A 24,694-nucleotide genomic window follows, 5' to 3' on the forward strand; every position below is an offset into this window, starting at 1 on the left:
AGGGATGTTCAGAGTGAGAGAGAGAGAGAGAGAGAGAGAGAGAGAGAGAGAGAGAGAGAGAGAGAGAGAGAGAGAGAGAGAGAGAGAGAGAGAGAGAGAGACTGAGGCAAAAAATGAAGAGAGGGAAGAAAAGTCATGGCACTTTTTCATTTAGTTTAGTTACCCTTGATAAATTTGGCAACATTCCGGTGTAAATTCTTCATGTTTATTATTTACGTTGTCAGTAGTAGTAAATGTAGTAGTAACCATAATAATAATAACAACAGTAATGGTTATATAGGGAAGAAAGAGGGGTTAAAGAGAAAAAGAGAGAGAAGAGGAAAGATGGAAGGGAGGAGGGGAAAGGGAAAAAGAGGGGTGGAGGAGAAGCATTGGTTGAAAGAAGTAGAGGGTGTCTGTGAGGGAGAGTGGAGGGGGAGGGAGGGAAAAGAGGAGGAAGAGGAGGTGGGAGGGACAGATGTGGGGGGAGGGGGAGGTTGGTTACAAGCTGCGTTTCCCTGTAGCGGTGTGTTGAAGGGCAGGTTGTCAAGAGTTGCCTAACGTGGACTTCAAGGGGGTTTTGCGCTCCACTGGCGAGGACTCAAGGTTTTGTCACAGAGAAAAAAAGAAAAGAAAAAAGTAATGATGATAATAGGAGTGAATTTTGCAAGGATGGGTACTCGTGGTTCTTAAAGGTTTCTACTACTACTACTACTACTACTACTACTACTACTACTACTACTACTACGAAAGGATCTCAGCTCAGCATCCCATTTTTCATCTCTCCACTTCTCTCTTCCTCTCCTTACTTTTTCTCCCTTTCTGTATCATCTCTCCCTTCCCTTCACCTCCCATATGTTCTTCCGGCCCATATATTCTTTACTTCATCTCTCATCTCTTAAAACATCCCCAGTTCTCTCGTCTACTTCTCTTTTCCTTCTATGTCCTCCCTTGTCATTCTTGTGCTCCCTCTTCTCCCTTCTCCGAGACCCTTTCTCCTCTTTACTCCCTCCCTCTGCGTCATTCTTCCTTATGTAAGTAGTGTAGTCACCTCTTTGTAGTTGCCCTTGTCATCTTTCACCCCTTTTACCATTCTAGTGCACCTCACACCCTCTTCTCCCTCTTCAGTCTCTCATCCTCACCATTTCTCTTGCTTTTCTCTCCTCTTAGGCATTATCCTTTGCTTCTAACCCTACAGCTCTATGACACTCTTCCTCCTCTTCTTCCTCTTCCAGCTTTATCATCCAGCGTTTCTCACTTTTAGATAGAGAAGCTTATCACAAACTGCCTCTTAAGGGCCTTAAAATCTATTTGGTCTTCCTTTGTGTTTCTTTCCTCCTCCGCCGCCGTCAGTAGGTACATGTAATGATATATATCTTCAGCTTAACGGTGCCTTCGTCGTCCTTGCATCCCCCTAAAGCTGAAACTCCTTCTTTAACACTTAAAAGTACCCTGCCTCAGACTGCGGAAGAGGGGGAGGGGGAGGAGGAGGAGGAGGAGGAGGAGGAGGAGGAGGAGGAGGGTTTTAGTGGATTTCCTACTTCTGTGCCTTCTTCCTTTCCTCTTGTCCTCCCCTCCAACCTCTCTCTCTCTCTCTCTCTCTCTCTCTCTCTCTCTCTCTCTCTCTCTCTCTCTCTCTCTCTCTCTCTCTCTCTCTCTCTCTCTCTCTCTCTCTTCCTTCTGTAGATTCTTTTTGTGTCTGAGCTAAGTCTCGCTGTCTGCGTGTCTGTCTATCTGTCTACATGTGTTAAGCTGTTTTTTTACTTTTTTTTCTTCTTCTATCTTCATATTTTCTTTTTTCTGTATGTTTGAGCAAGTTCTGTGTCTGTCTGTCAGTATGTTTGAGCAAGTTCTATGTCTGTGTGTCTGTCTGTCTGTCACTCGCATATATTACTGTCTGCTGCTGTTTTTAGCTTCTTTCCCTCCCTTTACATTGTTTCCTTTGAGTCAAGTTTCTTTTTCTTCTTGTCTGTCTATCTATCCTTCTGTCTTCACTATTTTTAACCTCCCCTCTCTTCCTTCTTCACATTATTTCCTGTGTGTGAGCCAAGTTTCTGTCCGCCTGTCTGTCTCGCTCACTTATCTACCTGTCTGGCGCTATTTTTACCTGACGAGCGTGTGTGTGTCTGCTCTTCCCGCAGGGTTTACGCTGGACAAGGAGAGTCACACGTTAGCTTTACTGTGCAAGGATGTGACGATTGTGGTCGCCTTCGATACCCGGGAAAGGCTGTTGCAATGGCAGGTGAAAATGACATCTACGCTTGGTCAAGGTAAGGTGTGTGTGTGTGTGTGTGTGTGTGTGTGTGTGTGTGTGTGTGTGTGTGTGTGTGTGTGTGTGTGTGTGTGTGTGTGACGGTTATCTCTTTAAGTAGACAGGTGTAAGAATAGCACTGTCTGTCTGTGAAGGACTAAGTGTGTGTGTGTGTGTGTGTGTGTGTGTGTGTGTGTGTGTGTGTGTGTGTGTGTGTGTGTGTGTGTGTGTGTGTGTGTGTTTACTTGCAAAGTCACGGTGCTTTGTGCGAGATCATGAGCGGCAAGGTTGTGTGTGTGTGTGTGTGTGTGTCTGTGTGTGTGTGTGTGTGTAGGAATGTGCTTATATTCTTACTTACAATAAAATATACGTACTCGAGATGCAATATGTTAGGTCAGTAGGAGTAGCAGTAGGTAGTAGCAGTAGCAGCAGCAGTGACGGTATTAGGCAGGAGTGACGCAATGGGATTCCCCGCCCTGGTCCCTCGGTTCCCTCTGCCCCTCTTCCGCAATCCCCCAAGATACCTGCCGTTCTTTGTTTCCTCATCCTCCCCAGCACCTCTTATGTCACCTGTCACAGTCCCCCTTCCTAGCATTCCTTCAGGACTTCCCCTCCTCCTCTTTCTCCTCTACTCCTTTTCTTCCCTCAATACTATTTCCCCAATCTCTTCCATTCCCTTCCTCTCCACTGGTCTTCCTCCTTTGTCCCCGTTCAACAGCTCCTCCTCTTCCTCCTCCTCCTTCCTGTACTCTTTCGTTCCCTCCTCTTTTCTCTCCCTTATCCCACTTTTTTTTTTCCCTTCATCTAGTGGCCCCTTTCACTTCCTCTCCCCTCTCTTCCTCACCCCCCTCTTCCCCCTCACTAATAACCCCAAACTCATCAGCCTCATCCATTTCCTGACCCTCCAGTGGCTTTTTCACCTTTCCCCCTTCCCCTTCATCCTCTTCTTCCTCTAGTGGTCTTCCAACTATTTCTAGCAAGCTTCTGACCCTTCCCCCTGCCGTTCCTCACCTGTGCCTTTCTCCTCCTCCTCCTCCTCCTCCTCCTTTCACCTGTGACTCCCCTCCTCCCCCAGAGCAACAGTTCCTCGTTCAGGTGCTTCAAGTTCCGCCTCGCTCCCGGGTGTCGGCGGGCCCTGCAAGGTTCCACGTGAGGGACCACCGCTTCTGCCTCACCACCGGGACGCCACCTCGCCTCCTCGCCGCCTGGAGCACCCAAGACCTCAGGTGAGACGCCCCGCTAGGTACACACGAGGGAGACACTAGATCATTTACTTATTTATTTATTTTTTAGTATTCTGTTGAAGGAATTTATTTGTTTTGTTTTTTTACGTACATTTTACTTAGGTTTTCGTTTTCGTTTTTTTTTTTTTTTTTTGTCTTGTTGACTTGTAAAAAGATAATTATTCTTTATAATCTTGAGTGTTTTTACTTTTCTTTCAACTATAATAATGTTTTTCTTTTCCCTCAGCTTCCAGTACCTTAGTGGTTATCTTCCTTTACTTTTATCACTATTATCTATCTTATTTATTTATCTTTACTTCCACATTTCGAAACATGCAAAGAAAGCCGCGCCTCCACAACATACCTGACAACCTTCCATCACCCCCTCTTCGTGTCTCCTGCAGGCGGTATGGCGTGGTAGACGGTCGCGTCGTGTGGGAAGGCGGGACGCGGTGTGGACGGTGGACGGGCGTGCATGTGGCCCTGTCTGACGCGCCCCACGCAGTCACCCACGCCATCGACCAGGCAGCGAGGGGACTCATTGCCAAGCCCCGAAATAGACCCCCCCCTAGCACAGGTAGGACGTCCCCTTGTGGTCTTTCCAGTGGTCCCTCCCATGGTCCTCTTAGTCCCTTCATGGTCCTCTTTTACCTCCTCCTCTTTCATTTTTCTCTTATTCCGTTTCTCTGTTCTTTACTTTCGTTCCATTTCCTCTTTTCTTGCTGTTAAATGGTCCTTTTTATCCCATTTCTCCATTTTCTTCTTTCTCTTTTATCTCTTCCCTTACTTCCGTTTTCGCCTTTCGTTCATTTTTCTCTTTCTTTTATCTCTTTGGCTCGTATAATTTATTCTCTTATTCCAGTTCTTGTTCTTTATTTTTATTATATCTCGTGTCTTTTCTTATCTTTTTATTCTTCTCTTTCATTGCGGTGTTCGTCTCCTCTTGCATTTGTTCGTCCTCATCCTCTCTCCCTTCTTCCTTTTTGTAACTGTCTTTTTCTTCTCTTCACTCCATCGTCTTTATATTTCCTTTCTCGTTTCTTCATCTTTATTCTCTGTCATTCCGTCATCTTCATCATCCTCCATTTCGCCTTTCTCTTTCTCCTCCTCTTCCTTTTTATCGCGTGATCTTCCTTGCATCTCATCTGTCTTTTTTCACTTCCCATCCTTCCTTCTTATCCGCCACCACCTCCTCCTATCCACTCCATCATCATTTTTTCTCTCCTCAGACTTTTCGCCTTCCACTTCATCCTCTCCCGCACGTATCCCGCCCTCCTCCCTCCTCCATTTCTTAACTCTCCCCCTATCCCTCCCTTCCTCTTCTATTTTTCCATCTTCATCCTTCTTTCTTGTCTCCTCGCCTGTGAAGTTCCGCGAGCTTTTATTAAATCGGTTTTGCGAATTATTAATCTTCTCAAGTCTGAGTAATACAACGTCTCCGCTCCCAAAGGTGAACTAATTAAGGTGATCCAATGTGTTTGAAGAGGTCTGTCATTCTAATATTATTATCCTTGTTATAATTAATTACCGTCGTCTTCCATTTGGCTTTGAATTATTGCTCAGGTAACTTGTTAAGAAGATAATGCAGCGTAATATTTTTCCTCTTAATCAACACGAGCCCAAGAAACTTGTAATGTACGCCAGGAAATGTTTCCTCGTTAGTTTTCATGGCGAGCAAGTGACGTCAGGCAAGCTCATTGTTTTTCAACAAGATGGTTCCGTAGATATTTCCACAGAAAGTCCTGCTTTCCTGCCTGCTGCTGCAGCCGCGTCCTGTGTCTTAGTTTCGCTGGAATGCCTTGTTCAGAGTGCCACACTCCGGTGCTTCACGCCATTACTGCTGTGTTTCTCATTGCACTCCCCACCATGAAGCACGTGGCTACAAGTGACACGCTCACCAGTAGCATCTCCCCAGTGTGTAACGCCTCCCCTTCTCCCCACCGCAGGGTCGCGGGCTGAGAGCAGGACGGAGATGTCTTGGCTCAGGGAGGTAAGTGTCATGGACCTCAGCAGCGAGACGGTGTCGCTGGCAGCGTCTGAAGCCACGGCGACGGCGACGACGCCCCGAGACACCCTGCCAGACCACGGCGACGGCCACTACACCGACACTCACTCCATCGCCTGGCCGCCCTGGAGTCGCCGCGCCTCGTGTCAGAGTCAGTCAGTGCCGGGATGCACGCCCGTCAGTAGTTCCGGCCAGCTGCTGAGCACCCATGACGCGGACGAGAGCGCCTGGTGGGCGTCCACATGGGCGCGGGGGTCGTGGGAGGGAATGACCGCCCCGTCACCCACTCCGGAGTCCCTCTACGACCACCCGCGCCCCCTGGCCCACATGCACCCTCCTGGACTACAGCAGTGCTGCCTCACTCAGCACCCACACCTCGCCGCCACGCAGCAGGCACAGCAGCAGCAAGACGTCGCCGGCACCGCAACCCCGCGCGGCGCCCTCAACCCTCTGGACAACTACGACGTCCCGCCGCGGATATTGCCGCCGCACGTCGCCGCCACGGCCCACTACGACACGCCGCGCCGCCTGGTCATGTGTGATAAGGGCACCACGCTAGTGAAGGAACCCACAGCAACCACAGCAGACGGAGGCGAAGGCGCTGCCCCGTCAGGTGTGTGGTGCGAGGGTGGCCTGGTGTCTGCCGCGCCCAGTTGTGGGCAGATGCTTGGATGGGCGGGCTCGCTGGTGTGCGGGCGGCGAGAAGAGGGTGAGGCCCCGTGCGAACAGCTGCGGGTGGACGGCCACGGCCGCATGCCGGTGGTGGACGCCAACACGGGCACCATCCTGCGCCACCCACCGCCACCACCCACGCCGCCTAACCAGACGCAGCCGCCCGCCTCCCAGACGCAGAACCAGTCCAAGGACGCCGCCGCGCTGTACGCGGTGGTAAACAAGAGGAAGAAGACCGGCAAGCCCCGCGCGCCTACCCCGCCCCCAACCCCGCCACCCACACCCCCGCCGCGCCACCCGCAGGTCGTCACTTCCTCACACGGCAATTACGCCAACATGGACTTCGCGGCGAGCCTCGTGCTGTATGAGAACGTGCGTGACGTGCGGACCGCTGTGACCAGCCAGACGGGCACCACCGTTCTGGCGCAGACCTGCGCAGGCCAGGCGGGCGGCATCCTCAAGGGCGCCGCCCCTCCCGAGCCCACGATGGTCTCCGCAGTCACACGTCACACGCCGACCTCGCCCAGCGCGGGGGAGTGCACCCTCACACTGGAGGTGTCTGGCAGCGACAGTGAGAACCACTACATGTCCATGACGCCGCGCCTCCCCTCAGACCCCCACTACCTCCCCATGGGCCCCCACGCGCCCCGCCGCCGAGCTGGTGCCCTGCGAAACCCTCAGCGACGAGCCGGAGGTCAAGACGCCCGTCAAGGACCGCAGTCGGTCTCTGAGCATAACAGAGAACCGGTATGGGCGCTCCCAGTCCGTGGCCGCCAGTCACCGCTGCCTCACCCTGGCGCCGCGACGCTCCACTTCCGCGGACTCTCGGCCTCGCGAGGCGTGGCCCTCGCCAGCCACCACGCCCACGGCCACGCCCACGCACCGCCAGACAGTGACCTCATCGCTGCGAAGACGAAACAACAGACTCAATTCAGAGGCGGCGACAGACAGCGGATGCGACCTGCGGCATGACAGCGTGGACGCGGACGGGTCCTCGGTGACTCCCGACCAGAGCGTGTGCACCGACGTGGAGGTCAGCCCGCGGCCTGAGGTCATCACCAGCGCAGCGCGGGAACTGGTAGCGGAGGGAGTGTGTGTGCTGCGCCGCTCCTCCTCGGTGCCCGGCAAGACAGCCAACAGAGACTCCGCCTCCAGCAGCGACTCCGGCGTGTGCGAGTCCCCCCGGGCCGTGGACCGCCTGCTCACCTCACACTGCCTCCACGCCTCCCTCCCCCGCTCTCGCCGCCCCCATCTTCCCACCACTACCGCCGCAACCTCCACGCACTCAGGTAAGCCCCGCACACCTGCCAGGAAAGCAGCCACGTCCCCGTCAGCGTGTCGTGTTTACATGACTAACACCACCACCACCACCACCACCACGCTTCCCGCACACACGGACACCTGCTTCAATACAACACCTGCATGCAGACCTCCAAACTACACATCACAAATTCAACACAGCTCGCGGCTTGCACCTCTTTCCTGCCACCCACCCACCCACCCACCTACACACACACACACACACACACACACACACACACACACACACACACACACACACACACACACACACACACTCGCGTGACCCCGCTGCTCAGCACCACAGCACGCTCACTGTTACTCAGCACCAAACGCCGCCTCGCCGCCAGATTATCAGCACAAACACCCCAACATTTTCGGGCCAAATCATGCCGCGTTGTTGCTCGCGCGGAGATCGCATGAAGGATTACGCCCGTGCTGATCGCGTACCGTACCAGTTTCCGTGCAAAATCCGTGCGGTTGGCATGCAGATTTAATCAGCTCTCGCCGGGTAATTAATGGGCGTAGGAGCGAGGGCGGCATTTTGCATACAGGGCGCCAGCAGATTGGCCAAGGTAATCTACAGGTAATCTCGTATCCTCGTGTTTTCTCCAGGATATGAAGGCAAGACCAGGTGAAGCCTCCGCTGAAACACATTCCGTTACTTTTTTCCAATCCAATTTGCATTCTACGAACTCCTTCTGTCGCAAGGCAAGGACCTGAAGGTGGGCGTACCTGTCGGGGGTGAGCGGTCGTGAGGGGGCGGGTGGGGACGCAGGGACAACGTGGAGGAAGGGGCACGTTCAGGGGACACAGGTTAAAGCAGAGGAGAGGGGGAAGTGAGGGAAGGGCGAGGGAAGTTGAAGGAGCGCTGCCTTGCCTTTGAGGAGGAGCAGGAGAAAGATGAGGAGGAGGCTGATAAGGAGCGGTGGTGAAGGGATGAAGGGGCCTGAGGATGGGGAGGAAGTATTGAGCGGCTGAGTGGGTTGGGTTAAAGGCCTGAGGTAAATTTGGAGGAGGAAGAGGAGGGGAAGGAGGAGGAATGAGGTATATAGAATGAAGGAGAGGTAATGGGTTAGAATGAGCCGGGGAGGGGCGGCAGATTCTGCAGGGAATGGGTGCTGGGCTAAGAGCGAAGTGGAAACAGGATAAGGATGGGGAAGAATACATAATAGAAGATGGTGGACTGAGAATAGTGAGAGATTAAACTGGAAGAAGGAAGGGAAAGGGGGAATAAAGAGAGGTTATTGGGATGGTGGCTGCAGGATTAGTGGGGAAGAATGGGGAGGTTAGGGGATGAGTGGAGGCTGTGTTAGGTTAGGTTAGGAGGACAACAGTGGATGCAACGTTAGGTGGATAGGTTAAGTTAAGAAAGAGTGGAGCCTGTGTTAGGTTAGGGGGAACAGTGGAGGCTGTGTTCGGTTAGGGAAGAGTGCAGCTTATGTTAAGTTAGGGGGAAGAGTGCAGCTTATGTTAGGTTAGGGGGAAGAGTGGAGGCTGTGTTCGGTTAAGTTACATCTGGAAAGGGAGAGGGAATAACAAGTAAAGGGCAGCTACATAGGTACGTCGTGCAGGTGTTGTTTATGCAGGTGTGTAGCGCAATTAACCGCCTCATTTTACTGCTTCTCCCCACTGTTACCATCATCACTACCAAATAACATTAACCCATAATGAAAATCTAATTCGTTAATACATTAACTTGTAATGGAGCTTAATGTCCGCCGGGGCCACTCGCGTTCATTTACACGGCACGGGAAAAAATATATTAGTTATCGAGATGCAAGTGACGCAGCACACGGCAACGAGGGAGTCTGCACCAGCACCATATTGATAAAAGTGTAAAGTGTAATGCGGCTATTTGGACTTTTAATGTTGTCAGGTGTTAAAATTTATTCCTCCTGCGAGTAACAGCGAGGAGGAACAGTAGGGGGAGGAGGAGGAGGAGGAGGAGGAGGAGAAAGCTTACACCTGGAAGAGCGACGAGAAAACGCACATTTACTCTGTTTACCGACAAGAAAAAGGCAATTTTAACGTGATATAAAATAAAAAATGAAAGCAATACAATTATCACACACACACACACACACAGACACACACACACATTTACCCTTCCACTCCCTTGTATCTTCCCCCTCCAGGTGTCGCCGCGTCCTGCCAAGAGCTGGGCGGGGCGGGCGGTAGCGCGGGCGGCAGCAGCAGCGGCAGCGGGGACGCCAAATCCACCTCGTCTGGGGCGTCGGACATGAGTGACTATCTGGACACCCTCAGCCTGTCCTCCTCCCATTCCTCCTCCGACCACGACAGGTGAGAGAGAGAGAGAGAGAGAGAGAGAGAGAGAGAGAGAGAGAGAGAGAGAGAGAGAGAGAGAGAGAGAGAGAGAGAGAGAGAGAGAGAGAGTGGGGGGATAAGGGAGTGAAATGTAAGGGGAGGGACAGTGGTTACTGCCTGTGGTTTGTAAACATGCTGTGTGAGAGACACTGCAGATCTGTGGACTGAGGTGAGAGAGAGAGAGAGAGAGAGAGAGAGAGAGAGAGAGAGAGAGAGAGAGAGAGAGAGAGAGAGAGAGAGAGAGAGAGAGAGAGAGAGAGAGAGAGAGACCAAGGATATAGTTTGTATTGACAGAATTCATAGCCTCGTGTGTGTGTGTGTGTGTGTGTGTGTGTGTGTGTGTGGTGTCTGCTATCTGCTTGCTCATGTTTCTCCTGCTGCTGCTGCTGCTCTCAGGCTGCTGGCGAGGTCTTCCGTGAATACACTTCGGCCACGCTCAGGGCGGGAGTACACGAGGCTGGACCGTCACGGCCTCTGCACTGAGAACAAGGTGAATATTTACCTGGGAGAAGTGAAGCAAGATTAGGTTACGAGTATCTTGCACTGCTTAAAAAAGAACCAGATCTTGCTTCCTCTACTTGGTGTCTTGATTGCATGGAAATTTCTCAACCTTTTCTTGACTGTATGAATGTGGTTAGACAGTCTCATTCAGACTGTGTGACGATGATGAAAACAGGTCTTAGACTGCTTGAAGAAGATAATTAAATGACCTTACTTCCGTTATATGATATCTTGACTGCATGAAAAGGCTTAGGTGAACTTTCCTTTATTGCATGAATGTGATAAGACCTTATTCAGACTGTAGAAAGATAACAAAATGAACTTTCTTAGATTGCTTGAAAAATAAATAATAAAACGACTTGCTTTTACTACGTGATGAAAAGATTAATTTACCAGACTGCGTGAATGTGGTAAATTTTTATAATACTGGGCATATATTGGAAAACCTAGTCCTTTAATAACTTTTCTTGTACTTGTGAAGAGTGAGTTGTAGATCAGTCCATATAGAAACGAAAGGGTTAAAAGGAAGGTCGTTTGAGTGTGTTTAAAGGAGGATCAGATTACTTTCCTCACATTGTCCTCGATTACTTTCTTAAAATTCCTCTCCTCAGGTTTCCCACACACTCATATCAGGTTTCTCACTCCCTTCCTTTGTCTCACTCACCATTATTAGTTTTGTCGCACTGTATGTTTTTGGGTTTGGTTTTGTATTTACGAGATAAGCAGAAAAAAAGAGCTGAATTGAGAGAAAAAAGTTCAGATTTATATTAAAAACGTGTATTGTTCTATTTTACCTGTTTATATACTTCGAGTCTGTGTGTGTGTGTGTGTGTGTGTGTGTGTGTGTGTGTGTGTGTGTGTGTGTGTGTGTGTGTGTGTGCGTGCAGGGAACGTGATAGTCACACACACATTTACACTTTCCACTTAATGAGAGGAGTCGAGGTGAGTGAGGAGGACAGTATATTTAGTGACGTGAGTAAAATTAGAGCTGGCAGAGAAGGGAGCTTTGGAGAGTACCTACATTAAATATTTCTCTGTTACAGGAAGGGGCGGAACCTAACCTAACCATTCAGTGGACCTTAAGTTATACATTTTTCCCTATACATTACACGAGGCGCGAGGGTCCTCTGTATAGTGAAAGTGTGAGAGAGAGGAGAGAGGGAGAGATCTAAATGCTCATCACACTCTAGAAACTTTTAAAATTACAAGATCCTACTGTTAATTAGACCTTCCCTTTCATTATATTCCAGGTAATTTGAGGATTATTAAAGACTTCAACACTCTACTCTTTGGTGGTGGGTCTGCTGGGGCTAGGAGCGGTCCAGAAGGTGGGGGGGTGTGGCCGTGTGTGTGTGTGTGTGTGTGTGTGTGTGTGTGTGTGTGTGTGTGTGTGTGTGTGTGTGTGTGTGTGTGTGTGTGTGTGTGTGTGTTGACCTGGTATGACCTTGCCGTGTGACCCTTGTACCTTTTATTTTCCTTGATTTACTTAGTTTTTATTACTACTTTTGAACTAAACCTTCTGTAGTCGCCTTGAACGAAATAGAGTGAAAAACTTTATATAAGAGCGTGGGAAACCAGTCGGGAGGAATTTTGTCATTTCCTCAAGGTCACTGTGGGAAGAAATGTCGACTGGTTGTCATGCAAATCACACTAGAATACTCACATTTGCATCCTGTCCCCATGACCTTACCGTGTGAACATAAGAGCGTAGGGGAAGCTACAAGAAGCCGCCAGACCTACACGTGGCAGTGCCTACATGAAACATACCTACCTAATTCCTACAATATCTACTTCCCTCCATCTATTTACTTCCTCCTACCTACCTACTTAACCTTCCTTAACTTATTCCTCCTACCTTCCCCCGTATTTACCTGCTTCCTGAAGTGATCCGAATCCCCGTATTCCTGCCACAGACGCTGCCGGTGTTGGGAGAGGCGCCGCCGCACTAGAGGCTCGGCTCCTCCCAAGGTGCTCATCAGGGGACGGTGCCCTGCCCTCGGAGGACGCGGGACGTGGTGTCTACCGCTCACCATCGCCTCCCTGTTTCTCCTCAGCTCTTCCGCCTTCAGGAACCTGAGAGAGGGTCATCCAAGACTTGATTTCTCATTCCGTTATACATATATGCATATTATATATATATACATACGTACATATATACACACAAATATACGTTTGTCTCTTTACCTGGGGTGCTTTCGTTAGTTTTCCGTTTGTATCATTTCCATCGGTTTTGTCTCCTTGTTTATAGTTTCCTTGTTTTAATGTACAAAGCTTTGTGATATGTTACTCGTGTGTCTAGAGGATGGAGGGCAGCACCTGAGGGCGGGGCTGGAGCTTCTAGTCAGTGGGTAGGCGAGGGGCGGCCCAGGTGTCGCCCCGCCCAGCCCGCCCAGGTGCTCCTCGAGGTGCCCATAGCATAGTTGTGTCGGGGCTGGGCGCTGGGGGGAGCGGGGAGCGGGGGGACGTCGTGTGTGTGTGTGTGTGTGTGTGTGTGTGTGTGTGTGTGTGTGTGTGTGTGGTGTGTGTGTGTGTGTGTGTTATAGTGTACATATGTTGGTGGTGTGTTTGCGTGTACATGTGTATGTATATATGAGTTTTGTGGTGAGTGACCGCTGGCTACATTTGTGGCCGCCCACCCAGCAGGTGTAAAATTAATTAAGGTGACAACGAACAATCAACGAGCAGGAACCGGTGAGAGAGAGAGAGAGAGAGAGAGAGAGAGAGAGAGAGAGAGAGAGAGAGAGAGAGAGAGAGAGAGAGAGGTTAACCACACACCCCCAAAAAAGAAGACCCTCGCCCCCATTGGTTCGCGTCAAGTAATATATATTGAATGAAGGCAGGCTGGCAGATTTGTATGTATTTAATAAAATATTTTTACAAATTAACGTGGCTTTCATTAATCGTGTGTGTGTGTGTGTGTGTGTGTGTGTGTGTGAATATGTGTACGTGCGTGTGCCTGGAATTCTGGAAAGCCAATGGATCAACACAAATTTTCCTGGAACGAGAAACATGAGGAGTGAGGATGTGGGTGAGGGAGGAGGAGGAGGAGGAGGAGAAAGAGGAAGAAGAGAAGGAGGTGCGGTGGAGCGGAACGAATGAGATGTTACAGGAGACGTGAAGAAGAAAGACGGAGAAGGGAAGAATGAAATAAAGAAGACAAAATAGAAAAAAAAAGGTAAGAACAACAACAGAACGTAACAAAAAAATAATACACAATGAGATCAACGAAAGAATGAAAGACAAAAGAGAATCAATAAGGTTAAGGTGAAGTGGAGATATGGATTATAGGTAAATGGGACGGGGAGGAAGGGAAGGGGGGTTCTGGGAAGTGAGCTGGAAGGAATACAGTGAAAGAAGGTACAATCCTTTACCCAGGACTCTTAACATGGCAAAATATCGGGATACAATAGCGGTAGAAGGTACAATACGATAGAAACGACCAACGCATATAACTGAAAATAGTAATAAATAAAAAAAAAAAAAGATGGCTACAGATACAAATGCAACTTATACAGTGAAGCGTATGGAAGACCACTAAAGTCCTAACTAAGATCGCTGTCCATACAACAAATGTAACGAAATTGTAAAGGAAGGAAAAAAAAAAGATAGGAATGGACGAAATGTGGCGAAATTACGTAAAATTAAGAAAAAAAAGAAAAAAAAAAGCCCAAGATTACTACTACTACTACTACTACTACTACTACTACTACTACTAAATAAACAACAGCACAATTACTCTCACAAAGCAATATCGCGGAGCCTAAAACGCGTCTCATTCTTAATAACGCAACATAAGCAAGGAAGGAAGGAAGGGAGGGTTTGGCCGCGCCCGCTCCGCCGCCTCCCAGCCCGTTTTTGGCCACTCACTCTCTCAACAGCGCCGCATAGGCAGGGGTGTTCCTCCACCAGCAGACGCCTACGCTCCGCCTCCTCGTTTCAACCACTAGTTAATATGGCTGTTTATTTGTTGTGTGAAGGAATGAATGAGTCGGTTCATGAAGCTTCGTAATCTGCTTTGCGTTTCATACCGAACTAAGACGCTTGCTTCACTCCTGCTTTGTACAGTCATGCAGATACATATTCTTTGTAAAGTTACGCGAGTTATTTTGACTCAACGGACAAAGAAATGTGGTATGTGGTGTGCGTGATGCGCGATTCAATGGTTCGAATCACGGTATGATACACAACACACGCTTCGTAATGCTTCAGACATGGAACATGATGGAACACGGAACCGCTGCGCATTACTGAGAGTCTGAATACTTTTTGGTGTGGCTAAATTATTCCTTATATACAATTGGTGAACGTGAAGATCAAGATTACTGAATGGATATGATTATGAAATTACACATCTTTATCTTTTTAAAAGGAAGGATACAAATTTCAAGACATGACACACAGCCACGCACGCACACACACACACACACACACACACACGAAACCCTTCACGTCACGACCAATTTCCTTGATATCAGGCAAGAGGAGGAGGAGGAGGAGGAGGAAGGATGGCAGCAGCAGGAACAGTAGGAGGAGAGAGAGAGGGAGGAAGTATTAGGAGGAAAGGGGGCAGGCGACGGAAGAGGAAGGGCTGCAAAGGAGGAGGAGGAAGAGGAAGAACAGTAAAGGACGAGAAGGGACAGCAGGAACAGCATGAGAAGGACGAGGAGGAAGAGAAAGAGGAAGAGGAGGAAGAATAAGAGGAAAGACGGTAGACGGAAGAGGAGGAACGATAAAGACAGGAGAAGGAGAAGGAGGAGGAGGATTAAGAGGAGGATTAGGAGGAGGAGGAGGAGAAGGAAACACCAACGATAGGACAACGGAAGAAGAAGAAGAAATAGAAAGAAGGATAACAAAGGAGACACAGAAGAAGAACAGGAGTGACACAGAGGGACGAGGAACAGCAAACAATAATGCAGTGTGTTTCTCCTGAAGGTGTTGTGTGTCCGGCAGGAGTGACCGGAACCAAATTGGCAACACGAGACACGAGACACCCTAAGGCAGGATACACTCCCTGAACACCTGCATCTACACCTGCACCTCAGTAATCCTGCGTGACACCAGAGGGAGAGAGGCGCTGATGGTGCCTTGTGGATGTCTGGGATTAGTAAGTCACAGTTATTTGGTGGGGTGGGTCTACTTTAGTTAGTTAGGTTAGGTTAGTTTATTAGTTGAGTGAGTGAGTGAGTTACTTATCTACTTACTTAGCTGCATAATAAATAAATGTGCCAGTCAGTCAGTCAGTCAATCAGTCTGCCAGTCAGTCAGTTAAATACTTTGAACTTAGTAGATTAGTAATGAAGTCATTCAGTCATTCCACTCCAGTCCAGTCCAGTCTAGTCTAAGCTAACCAGTCCAGCCAATCAACTAATCAATCTAGTAGAACCCAGCCAAGTCAAGCCAGTCAATCAGTCAGTCAGTCAATCTCTTCCCTTTACTGAACCCGAAAACATTACTAGACAACACATGCGTCACCACTAACCTCCCACCCTCCCTCTATTCCTCATCTTGGGGTTTCCAGCAACACAGATTCCCGCACGTCCAGACAAGACCCGCCGCCTCACACCGCAAACTAAGTATTGGACAACAAACGGAGACACAAAATTAGGTTTCCCCACCGCAGTGGCCGCAGGAACAGAAAGGGCCTTGTGTGTATCTCCAAACTGGACCCGGGAGGAGGAGGAGGAGGACCAGAAAAAGAAGAAGAAAAGATAAAAAAGAAAATAAAAAACAGGGGAAGAAAAGAAAAAGAAAAGAAGAAATAAGAAGAAAAGAAAGAGAAGAAAGAAAAAAATAGAAAAAGGAGAGAACAAATAAAAAAATAAACATGGATCAGATAACATTTAAAGATAAAAGTTAACAGAACAATTTAAAAGGATAACTAATAATTCTCTCTCTCTCTCTCTCTCTCTCTCTCTCTCTCTCTCTCTCTCTCTCTCTCTCTCTCTTCATTCTTTCTTCCCCCAAGGCAAACAAGGCAAGGACGCAAGATAGAGAGAGAGAGAGAGAGAGAGAGAGAGAGAGAGAGAGAGAGAGAGAGAGAGAGAGAGAGAGAGAGAGAGAGAGAGAGAGAGAGAGAGAGAGAGAGAGAGAGCAGTTAATTAGCCATGGCTCTGTTGTGTGTCGTGTGCTTAGTCTTTGGTCTTCTGCTTAATATGGGACGCTGAAGGAGGAGGAGGAGGAGGAGGAGGAGGAGGAAGAGGAGGAAGAGGAGGAGGAGGAAGAGGAGGAGGAGGAGGAGGTAATAAGGCTCATAATGAAGAAATGAGAAAAGAAAGAAAAAAAACCGTAAAGAAAGATTGGCTTCAGAACGAAAGGAGTAAGTAAAGAAAATGGAGAATGATTAGAGAAAAGAGGATAATGGAGAAATGAAGGTAAAGGGAGAGAGGATGATGATGAATAAATAATGGAAACAGAAACTACAGTTGAAATTATTGAATATTGTGTGTGTGTGTGTGTGTGTGTGTGTGTGTGTGTGTGTGTGTGTGTGTGTGTGTGTGTGTGGTTTGCAGGGGTATTAGGAGACTCACAGGAGGGAAGGAGGGAAGGAGGGAAGGGAGGGAGAGAGGTAAGGGAAGGAGGAAGAATAGGAAGGAAAATGTTAGAAAAGAGAAACGAAGGAAAAGAAAAAATGGAGGAATGAAGGAATGCAGAAAATCAAGAGAAGAAAAAACAATGAGCGAGAGAAGCGAGGCGAAAGGGAAAGAGAGAGAGAAGGAGGAGGAGGAGGAGGAGGAGGAGGAAAGAATGCAAAGAGAACAGATGGAGGTCAAGGAACAGAGGAGAGGAAATAAGGAAGGAGAAAATAAGCAAAATAAAACCAAGGAAAAGGTCGACGAAGCGGAAGGCAGCAAGGAGGAGGAAGAAGAGGAGGAGGAGGAGGAGGAGGAGGAGGAGGAGGAGGAGGAGGAGGAGGAGGAGGAGGAGGAGGAAAGGTTCAACAGTAGAGAGAGTGAGAGCAGAATCCGAAAGAGAACGAGTTACTTGTACCCTTATTACTCTCTCTCTCTCTCTCTCTCTCTCTCTCTCTCTCTCTCTCTCTCTCTCTCTCTCTCTGGCATTCTTCCACTGTTTCCCTATCTTCTTCTTTCCTTGCCAATACTCTTCGTTCTTCTCTTTCGCTCTCACGTTTTACATTCTTCCTCTTCTTATTCCTTCTCCTCCTCCTTCTCTTTACTTTTCCTTTCTCCTCTTCTTCTCTGCCTCCTTGCTCTTGCTTTTTTATTTTCCTCTTGTTCCAATATTTACAAGTGGAGCAAGGAAGAAGAGGCCTCTCTCTCTCTCTCTCTCTCTCTCTCTCTCTCTCTCTCTCTCTCTCTCTCTCTCTCTCTCTCTCTCTCTCTCTCTCCAATTATCACCTCTACATTGCATTCCTTAAGAGAATATGAGAAGAAAAATAATAAGAGAAAAAAATACGAAAACGGAAGAAGGAAATAACTGAACATAGGAAAGGACAGAAGAGAGGAGAGGAGAAAGTGAGAAAAAGGAGAATCAGAAGAAAGTATGAAAAATGGGAGAAAAATGACGGAAGGTGGGCATGAAAGAATGGGGAATAGGTGGTGGTGGTGGTGGTGGTAGTGGTGGTGATGATGGTGGTGGTGTTAATTAAGAGAGAAATTAAGAGGGAAAGGTGTGAGGAGAGAACAGGTGCGTGGGAAGGTGGGGGAAGATCAAGTGTTACCTGAAAATGTTACCTGAAAATGAAGTTCTCGTTTGTCTTTGTGTGTGTGTGTGTGTGTGTGTGTGTGTGTGTGTGTGTGTGTGTGTGTGTGTGTGTGTGTGTGTGTGTGTGTGTGTGTGTGTGTGTGTGTGTGTTAAAAACAGCCACGTAAACTAAAGGTAAGTAAATTTTCCAGCGGTAAAAATTACTTTAGTGAAGCCAGAACTTAGGAAAACCTATTTGCTCTCTCTCTCTCTCTCTCTCTCTCTCTCTCTCTCTCTCTCTCTCTCTCTCTCTCTCTCTCTCTCTCTCTCGTTCTCTTTCTCTCTCTCGCTGCTCACACTTCTGTTTCCGGTGCTTTACACGTGCAGAGAATAAAGCAAAACACACACACAAACACACACACACACACACACACACACACACACACACACACACACACACACACACACACGAAAATGCAAGAAAAAGATGCGCATGATAAAATTCAGAGAGAGAGAGAGAGAGAGAGAGAGAGAGAGAGAGAGAGAGAGAGAGAGAGAGAGAGAGAGAGAGAGAGAGAGAGAGAGAGAGAGAGAGAAATTTTACAGTACCTGAAGAACCGTTAAATTTGTTCCTTCCCTCCTTTCGTTATGCTTCCTCTTCCTCCTCCTCCTCTTTTTCCTCTTTCTCTTCCTCCTTCGCTTCTTCTTCTTCTTCTTCCTCTTCTCTTCCTACCCTCTCCTTTGTCATTGGAATGAGAGGGAATAACCTTTAGTCTCTCTCTCTCTCTCTCTCTCTCTCTCTCTCTCTCTCTCTCTCTCTCTCTCTCTCTCTCTCACGTCAAGAAAACCAATATCTGGACTCAATACATTACAAAAACAACAACACAAGTGGAAAAAAGAAAAAAAAACTATTTCCTGTGACAGACAAAAGTGAAAAAAAAAAGAAATCAATGAAAAAGAGAACAAGCAACTGAAGTGAGAAGAGAAAAAAGAAACAAACAAACAGACAAAAAAAAAAATGAAGGAAAAAAAGAGGCACAAAACTGAGGAAAGGGGATAAAAATGAAAAAAAAAAAAACATCTCGAGGAAAAAAAAGAAAAACTGAAAGAAAAGAATGGAATGAAAGGAAATAAAATAAATAAAAAGAAGAAGAACAAGGACAACGACAACAACAACAACAACAACAACAACAACAATAACAATAACAACAAGCCCTAAAAAAATAATAAAAAGATATAGATAGATACAGAGAGAGAGAGAGAGAGAGAGAGAGAGAGAGAGAGAGAGAGAGAGAGAGAGAGAGAGAGAGAGAGAGAGAGAGAGCCAAGCAAGCACGGTACAGGTAAGTGAGCTAATTTAACACTCAAGCCACATCACCTGCCCGCCCCCGCACTGCGTCTACCTCAGCAGTGTTGCCATTAGCGCCAGGTGCAATCTGCCAGTGTTACCATAATCAGAACCAGGACTCGGGGAAAAGAGGTACAAGAGAGAGAGAGAGAGAGAGAGAGAGAGAGAGAGAGAGAGAGAGAGAGAGAGAGAGAGAGAGAGAGAGAGAGAGAGAGAGAGAGAGAGAAACTTTTATTTTGTGTGAATGTTCTTTCTTTATTCTCCCTCTCTCTCTCTCTCTCTCTCTCTCTCTCTCTCTCTCTCTCTCTCTCTCTCTCTCTCTCTCTCTCTCTCTCTCTCTCTCTCTCTCTCTCTCTCTCTCTCTTCCAAAAACATGAAGGAATAAAAAAGAAGGAGGCAATTTTTACTTTGTCCCTCTCTGTCTCTCTCTCTCTCTCTCTCTCTCTCTCTCTCTCTCTCTCTCTCTCTCTCTCTCTCTCTCTCTCTCTGACAACACTCGTTTCGCAGCCTCTTCCCGCCCGTCCAAGAATTCATATCATAAGCGGAAAGGCGGGAGGAGAACCATGAGGGTCCCGCAGGTATTACCACAGGAGGAGGAGGAGGAGGAGGAGGAGGAGGAGGAGGAGGAGGAGGAGGTGGAAGGGAAGGAAGAACTAGCTTGCCTTACCCTCCTGGTTACGGAAACAGAACAGCCTTATGGAAGAGGAGGAAGTAGGAGAGGATAAGGAGACGGGAGGGAGAGAGAAAGTGAGAGATGGTCGGGGGGGATAGATGGGAGGGAGGGACACGAGGGAATGAGGAAAATGATGGAAAGGTAAGAGAAGTGTGAGGGGGAAAAAGTACTGAATATTGGAGGGGAGGAGAAAAAGAGGTATAAAAAAAAGAGGAAAAAAAAAACGATGAATATGGAACCGCGAAGCTGAATGGATGGATGAAATAAACATTGAATTCTCTTGCCAAAAAACTAAAATAAATAAGAAAAGTTTTTGAAAATTTTACGATTGCAAACAATAAAACCACTTTCTTTATTATATCAGAAATCGTAACGGCGAAGAGGAAGAGGCACAAGAGGAGGAGGAGGAGGAGGAAAAAGAGGAGGAGGAAGAAGACGAAGTGGGTAACTGAATAGGCAGGGTATACTGAAGGGCGGCAAGGAATGGGAGGAAGAAGGCTTGAGGAGAAGGAGGAAAGGGGAAAAATATGAAAGAAAAAAAAGGCAGGGAAAGAAAGATGGTGAACCGTAATGAAATAAAGATGGCGTACAGGGAAGAAATGGAGGAAAAGAGGGAGGAAAGGAGGATAATTAAGGAGAGACGATGAGTTGGAGAAGGAAGGAAAGGAGGAAAGAAAGAAAACTAGAGGAAAAAAAAGGCTGAAAAATAAAGACAAAAAGAAAAGTAGAATAGATTAAAAGGGGAGAAGGAAGGAAGAAAGAAACGAAAGAAAAAAAGGAAAGAAAGAAAGAAAAGAAGGAAGGAAAGGAGTCAGGAAAAAAAAACGAGGAGGAAGAAATGAAACAAGGAATAAATGAATGAAAAAAAGATGGAAGAAGGAATGAAAGAACGAAGAAAGGAAAGAAACAAGGAAGAAAAACAAGAAAAGAAAACAAGAAAGACAAAAAGAAGAAAGAAATTGAGCACAAGAAGAGTAGCTAAGGAAGGAGGATGGGGTGGGCGGGCTGCAAGGAGAGAAAAAGAGAAAAAGAGAGAGAGAGAGAGAGAGGAAAAGGGGAGAGAACGGGCTGAAGGGAAGGAGGGATGGATAAAATAGCCTTGGTGGTGATAAAACTGAAAACACTATAGGAATACTTTCGACAAGTGAGGCACAATAATGCTATACAATAAATTCACACCACGGAATGAAACCAGGAAAGGAAGGAGAGGAGGAGGAGGAGGAGGAGGAGGAGGAGGAGGAGGAGGAGGAGGAGGAGGAGAATAAAACACACGAGCAAGAGGAAGAAAACTGAAGTAATGTCGTAATAAAGAAATAAAAATACAACAAAATAGATAAAAATAAGATAAATTCGAAGGAGGAGGAGGAGGAGGAGGAGGAGGAGGAGGAGGAGGAGGAGGAGGAGGAGGAGGAGGAGGAGAGGGAAGAGCATGATGATGGGAAAACTAAGAATAACAGCGTAATAAAAGAGAAAACATAATGAAATCTGATAAAAGTACAACCATTGAAGAAGTAAGAGAAAGAAAACAAATATACTAAAGGAAGAGAAGAATAAGAATCATGTAATAAAGAATAAAAAAGACCAAAACAAGCCAATAAGAAAGAAAGAAGGAGAAGGAGGAGGAGGAGGAGGAGGAGGAGGAGGAGGAGGAGAAAAATAGACGATGAATAGAAGAATGACAATCACATAATAACGAAAATGCAAAACAAACAGTAAAGGAGAGGAAGAGGAGGAGGAGGAGGAGGAGGAGGAGGAGGAGGAGGAGGAGGAGGAGGAGGAGGAAAAAGAAAAACAAATAGGGAAGAAAAAAAGAATAAGAATCACACAATAATAATAATAATAATAAAATACAGCAAAACAAACTAGGGAAAAAGAAAAAGAAAACCTGGCCTGCGTTTTCTCAGACACGATGGACCACAACCCGGATTTACTACTGAGTACATCACCTCAACACTCCCGGGAAACACCCACGCGGGGCCGCAACACCCACGCAACACCGCAGCCACACCCACGTGACCCGGAACACTGTCACGTGAACGAACACTAAAGTTATCAATTGCGTGAAACCTGCCGGACGAAATTTGCTGAAAAAAAAAAAAAAAAAAAAAGTCACGATTGAACAACGAAAATGAAACACGGATCTGTAATGTGTGTGTGTGTGTGTGTGTGTGTGTGTGTGTGTGTGTGTGTGTGTGTGTGTGTGTGTGTGTGTGTGTGTGTGTGTGTGTGTGTGTGTGTGTGTGTGTGTGTGTGTGTTTTGCTTTTTTTTTTCGTTCAATTTTTTTTTTTTTTTTTCTCGCTCAGATTACGACACAGAAAGGTTATTGAATATATTCGTTAATTCGTTAATTACGTCAAAATGGGAATGGTTTTCACGCTAATTATCGCGGTGAAATGCGTCTAATTACACCCCCAGCAGCACAAATAGTGACAGTAGTAATAATAATAATAATAATAATAATAATAATAATAATAATAATAATAATAATAATAATAATAATAATAACAATAATAATAACAGCAACAACAACAATAACTAGGACTATGATAACATAAACACTACTACTACTACTACTACTACTACTACCACCACTTCTGTTCCTCCTCCCTCTCCTCCTACTCCTAACACTACTACCACCACTACCACCACCACCACTACAGATAATAATGAAACACGCTGTAAACTACACTCTTTAAAAGGGGAAGAATCCAATGCTAGTTGAAAAAATGCACGTTAATCCTTTCCGATCCTTTCCTTTCCTGGCCAATCGCATTCAGATTCCACACTGTAAATGACAAACACGATCTCAGACAACAAGAACAGCAAGGAAAAAAATATCAAAGTATTAAGTTCAGAACCTATATATATAACAAAGCATTCGATCTTTTTTTGTTTGTTCAGGAGTTTATACAAAAGTTCGTGGAGTTTATAGCAACGTAAAGGACTCTATAGGACTCGCCGCTGTACCTACAAAGGAGTCTCATATCCTACACTCCTGTAAACAAGGAATAAGTGAGGAAAAAAAGGGAGAAATGGAGGAGGAAGATAAAGGAAATGACGTATGGAGGAAAGGGAAAGGGAAGAGAAGGAACAGGAAAAAAAATGGAAGATGAGGTATGAATAAAAGCAAGAGAAAGGGGAGAGAAGGAGAAACGGAAATAGGAAAGAGGAGAAATGGAGAAGAGAGAAAAGGGAGAAGGGAGAAATATAGAAGAGGGAGGAAATAAGAGCTGAAGGAGAAGAAACAACAAAAAATATTCCAGAAAAGGAGGAACTGAAGGAGGGAAGGAAGAGAGAGAAGGAAGGATGCAAGAGAGAAGTAAAAAAAAGAAAGATTAGAGAAGTGGAGGTAAGAAAAGGAGGTAAAGAGAAACGGTAAAGGGTCGGGAGAAGAAAGTTTGTGGCAGAAAAAGAGGGAAAAGTAGAAGATTAAAAGAGAAAAGTACTTTGGAGGCCAATAACGAAAAACTGAGGAGGCGGAGGAGGCGGAGGCGGAGGAGGAGGAGGAGGAGGAGGCGGAGGCGGAGGAGGAGGAGGAGGAGGAGGAGGAGGTCGAGGTGGAGGAGGAAGGAAGGAAGGAAAAAATACTTAACTTCTTACACTATAACCTCTCCTCCCATACATTACTTATTTATATGGGGGGAAATACAGGTAACAGCTTAGTGGGAGAGGAAACAGCACCCTCTAGAATGTACAGGAGACGAGCAAGACAGGAATATGACTCGTCCGGGGGAATAATATTTAAAACACAAGAAAAAACAACAACAACAGCAACAAGTCAAAACATCATTATTTTAGACCCAGATGGACGGGTAAACAGACAGGTGAGAGAATGAATGGATGAACGCAGATGAACGAGAGAAAATACGTGTAATCTGTACAAAGACGGACAGAAAGACAGACACTATGATGGATAACTGATTTCGCATTTTTATTTATTTATTTTTTCTGGGTGGTTTGAATTGCCATTGCATGTTTAAATAAGAATAAAGGAAGAATGGACAAGCGAAAACAAGTGAATGAGAAAATACAGACAGACAGACAGACAGACGAGAGAAAAGAGAGGTGTATGGAGACAAGAGTGAATAAAGATTACAAGCATATCGTTAAGAAAAGAGAGAGAGAATATATACATCTTCACAGCAGGAAATAAATGAAGATAGAAAAGTGTGAAAACTTCAATTAATAACGTTGATACTAAACATGCACCTGTAGACTGAACACACATACACACACTCACACACATACACACACACACACACACACAACAATAAAAATAATATACAAAAACACACATACATTAAAAAAAAAAAAATGCACCGTTAGTTTCCATTATTAATCAAGGGCGGAAAGCAACATGAAGTAACCCAACCAAAAAACTAAAAAAATGATCATAAAAAAAAAAATACATGAATGAATAGAAGTACACATACATAAACGTACATAAAAACAGACACATGTACGTTCTAACATCCACTAGTTACTGTACATGGCCACCAGAATGACAACAGAAAACGGAGCCTAATCATAAGAGGAAGAGGAAGAGGAGGCATAACTTAACCTTGGAGGAAACAGGAGGGAGGGAGAGTAAAGAGTGAAGGGAGGGGAGATAGGAAGAAGGAAGGGGAACGAGTGATGCAAGAGGGGAAATGAGAGGAAAAGGGAAAAGAGAAGAAGAGAAATGGGAGAAAGGAAATGAAGCAAAGGATTGAGGGATGAAAAATGTGATTGAGAAGGAAGGTAACGAGGAAGGAAAGGAGAAAGCAAGAAAGA

At 46.4% G+C, this 24,694-nt stretch overlaps 1 protein-coding gene across 1 annotated transcript in view; it reads left to right on the plus strand.

The window, feature by feature from the left end:
- Positions 1–13,143, plus strand: part of LOC135090988 (uncharacterized) — a 48,146-nt gene extending 35,003 nt beyond the window's left edge. The window contains 8 exon segments of the mRNA XM_063988264.1: positions 2,121–2,249; positions 3,306–3,456; positions 3,858–4,030; positions 5,400–7,069; positions 7,071–7,419; positions 9,568–9,733; positions 10,154–10,247; positions 12,172–13,143. Coding sequence (XP_063844334.1) covers positions 2,121–2,249; positions 3,306–3,456; positions 3,858–4,030; positions 5,400–7,069; positions 7,071–7,419; positions 9,568–9,733; positions 10,154–10,247; positions 12,172–12,207 — 2,768 coding nt within the window. The 3' untranslated portion in view covers positions 12,208–13,143.
- The last annotated feature ends 11,551 nt before the right edge of the window (positions 13,144–24,694 follow it).

Source organism: Scylla paramamosain, chromosome 36, assembly GCF_035594125.1.
Source record: "Scylla paramamosain isolate STU-SP2022 chromosome 36, ASM3559412v1, whole genome shotgun sequence".
NCBI lineage: Eukaryota > Metazoa > Arthropoda > Malacostraca > Decapoda > Portunidae > Scylla > Scylla paramamosain.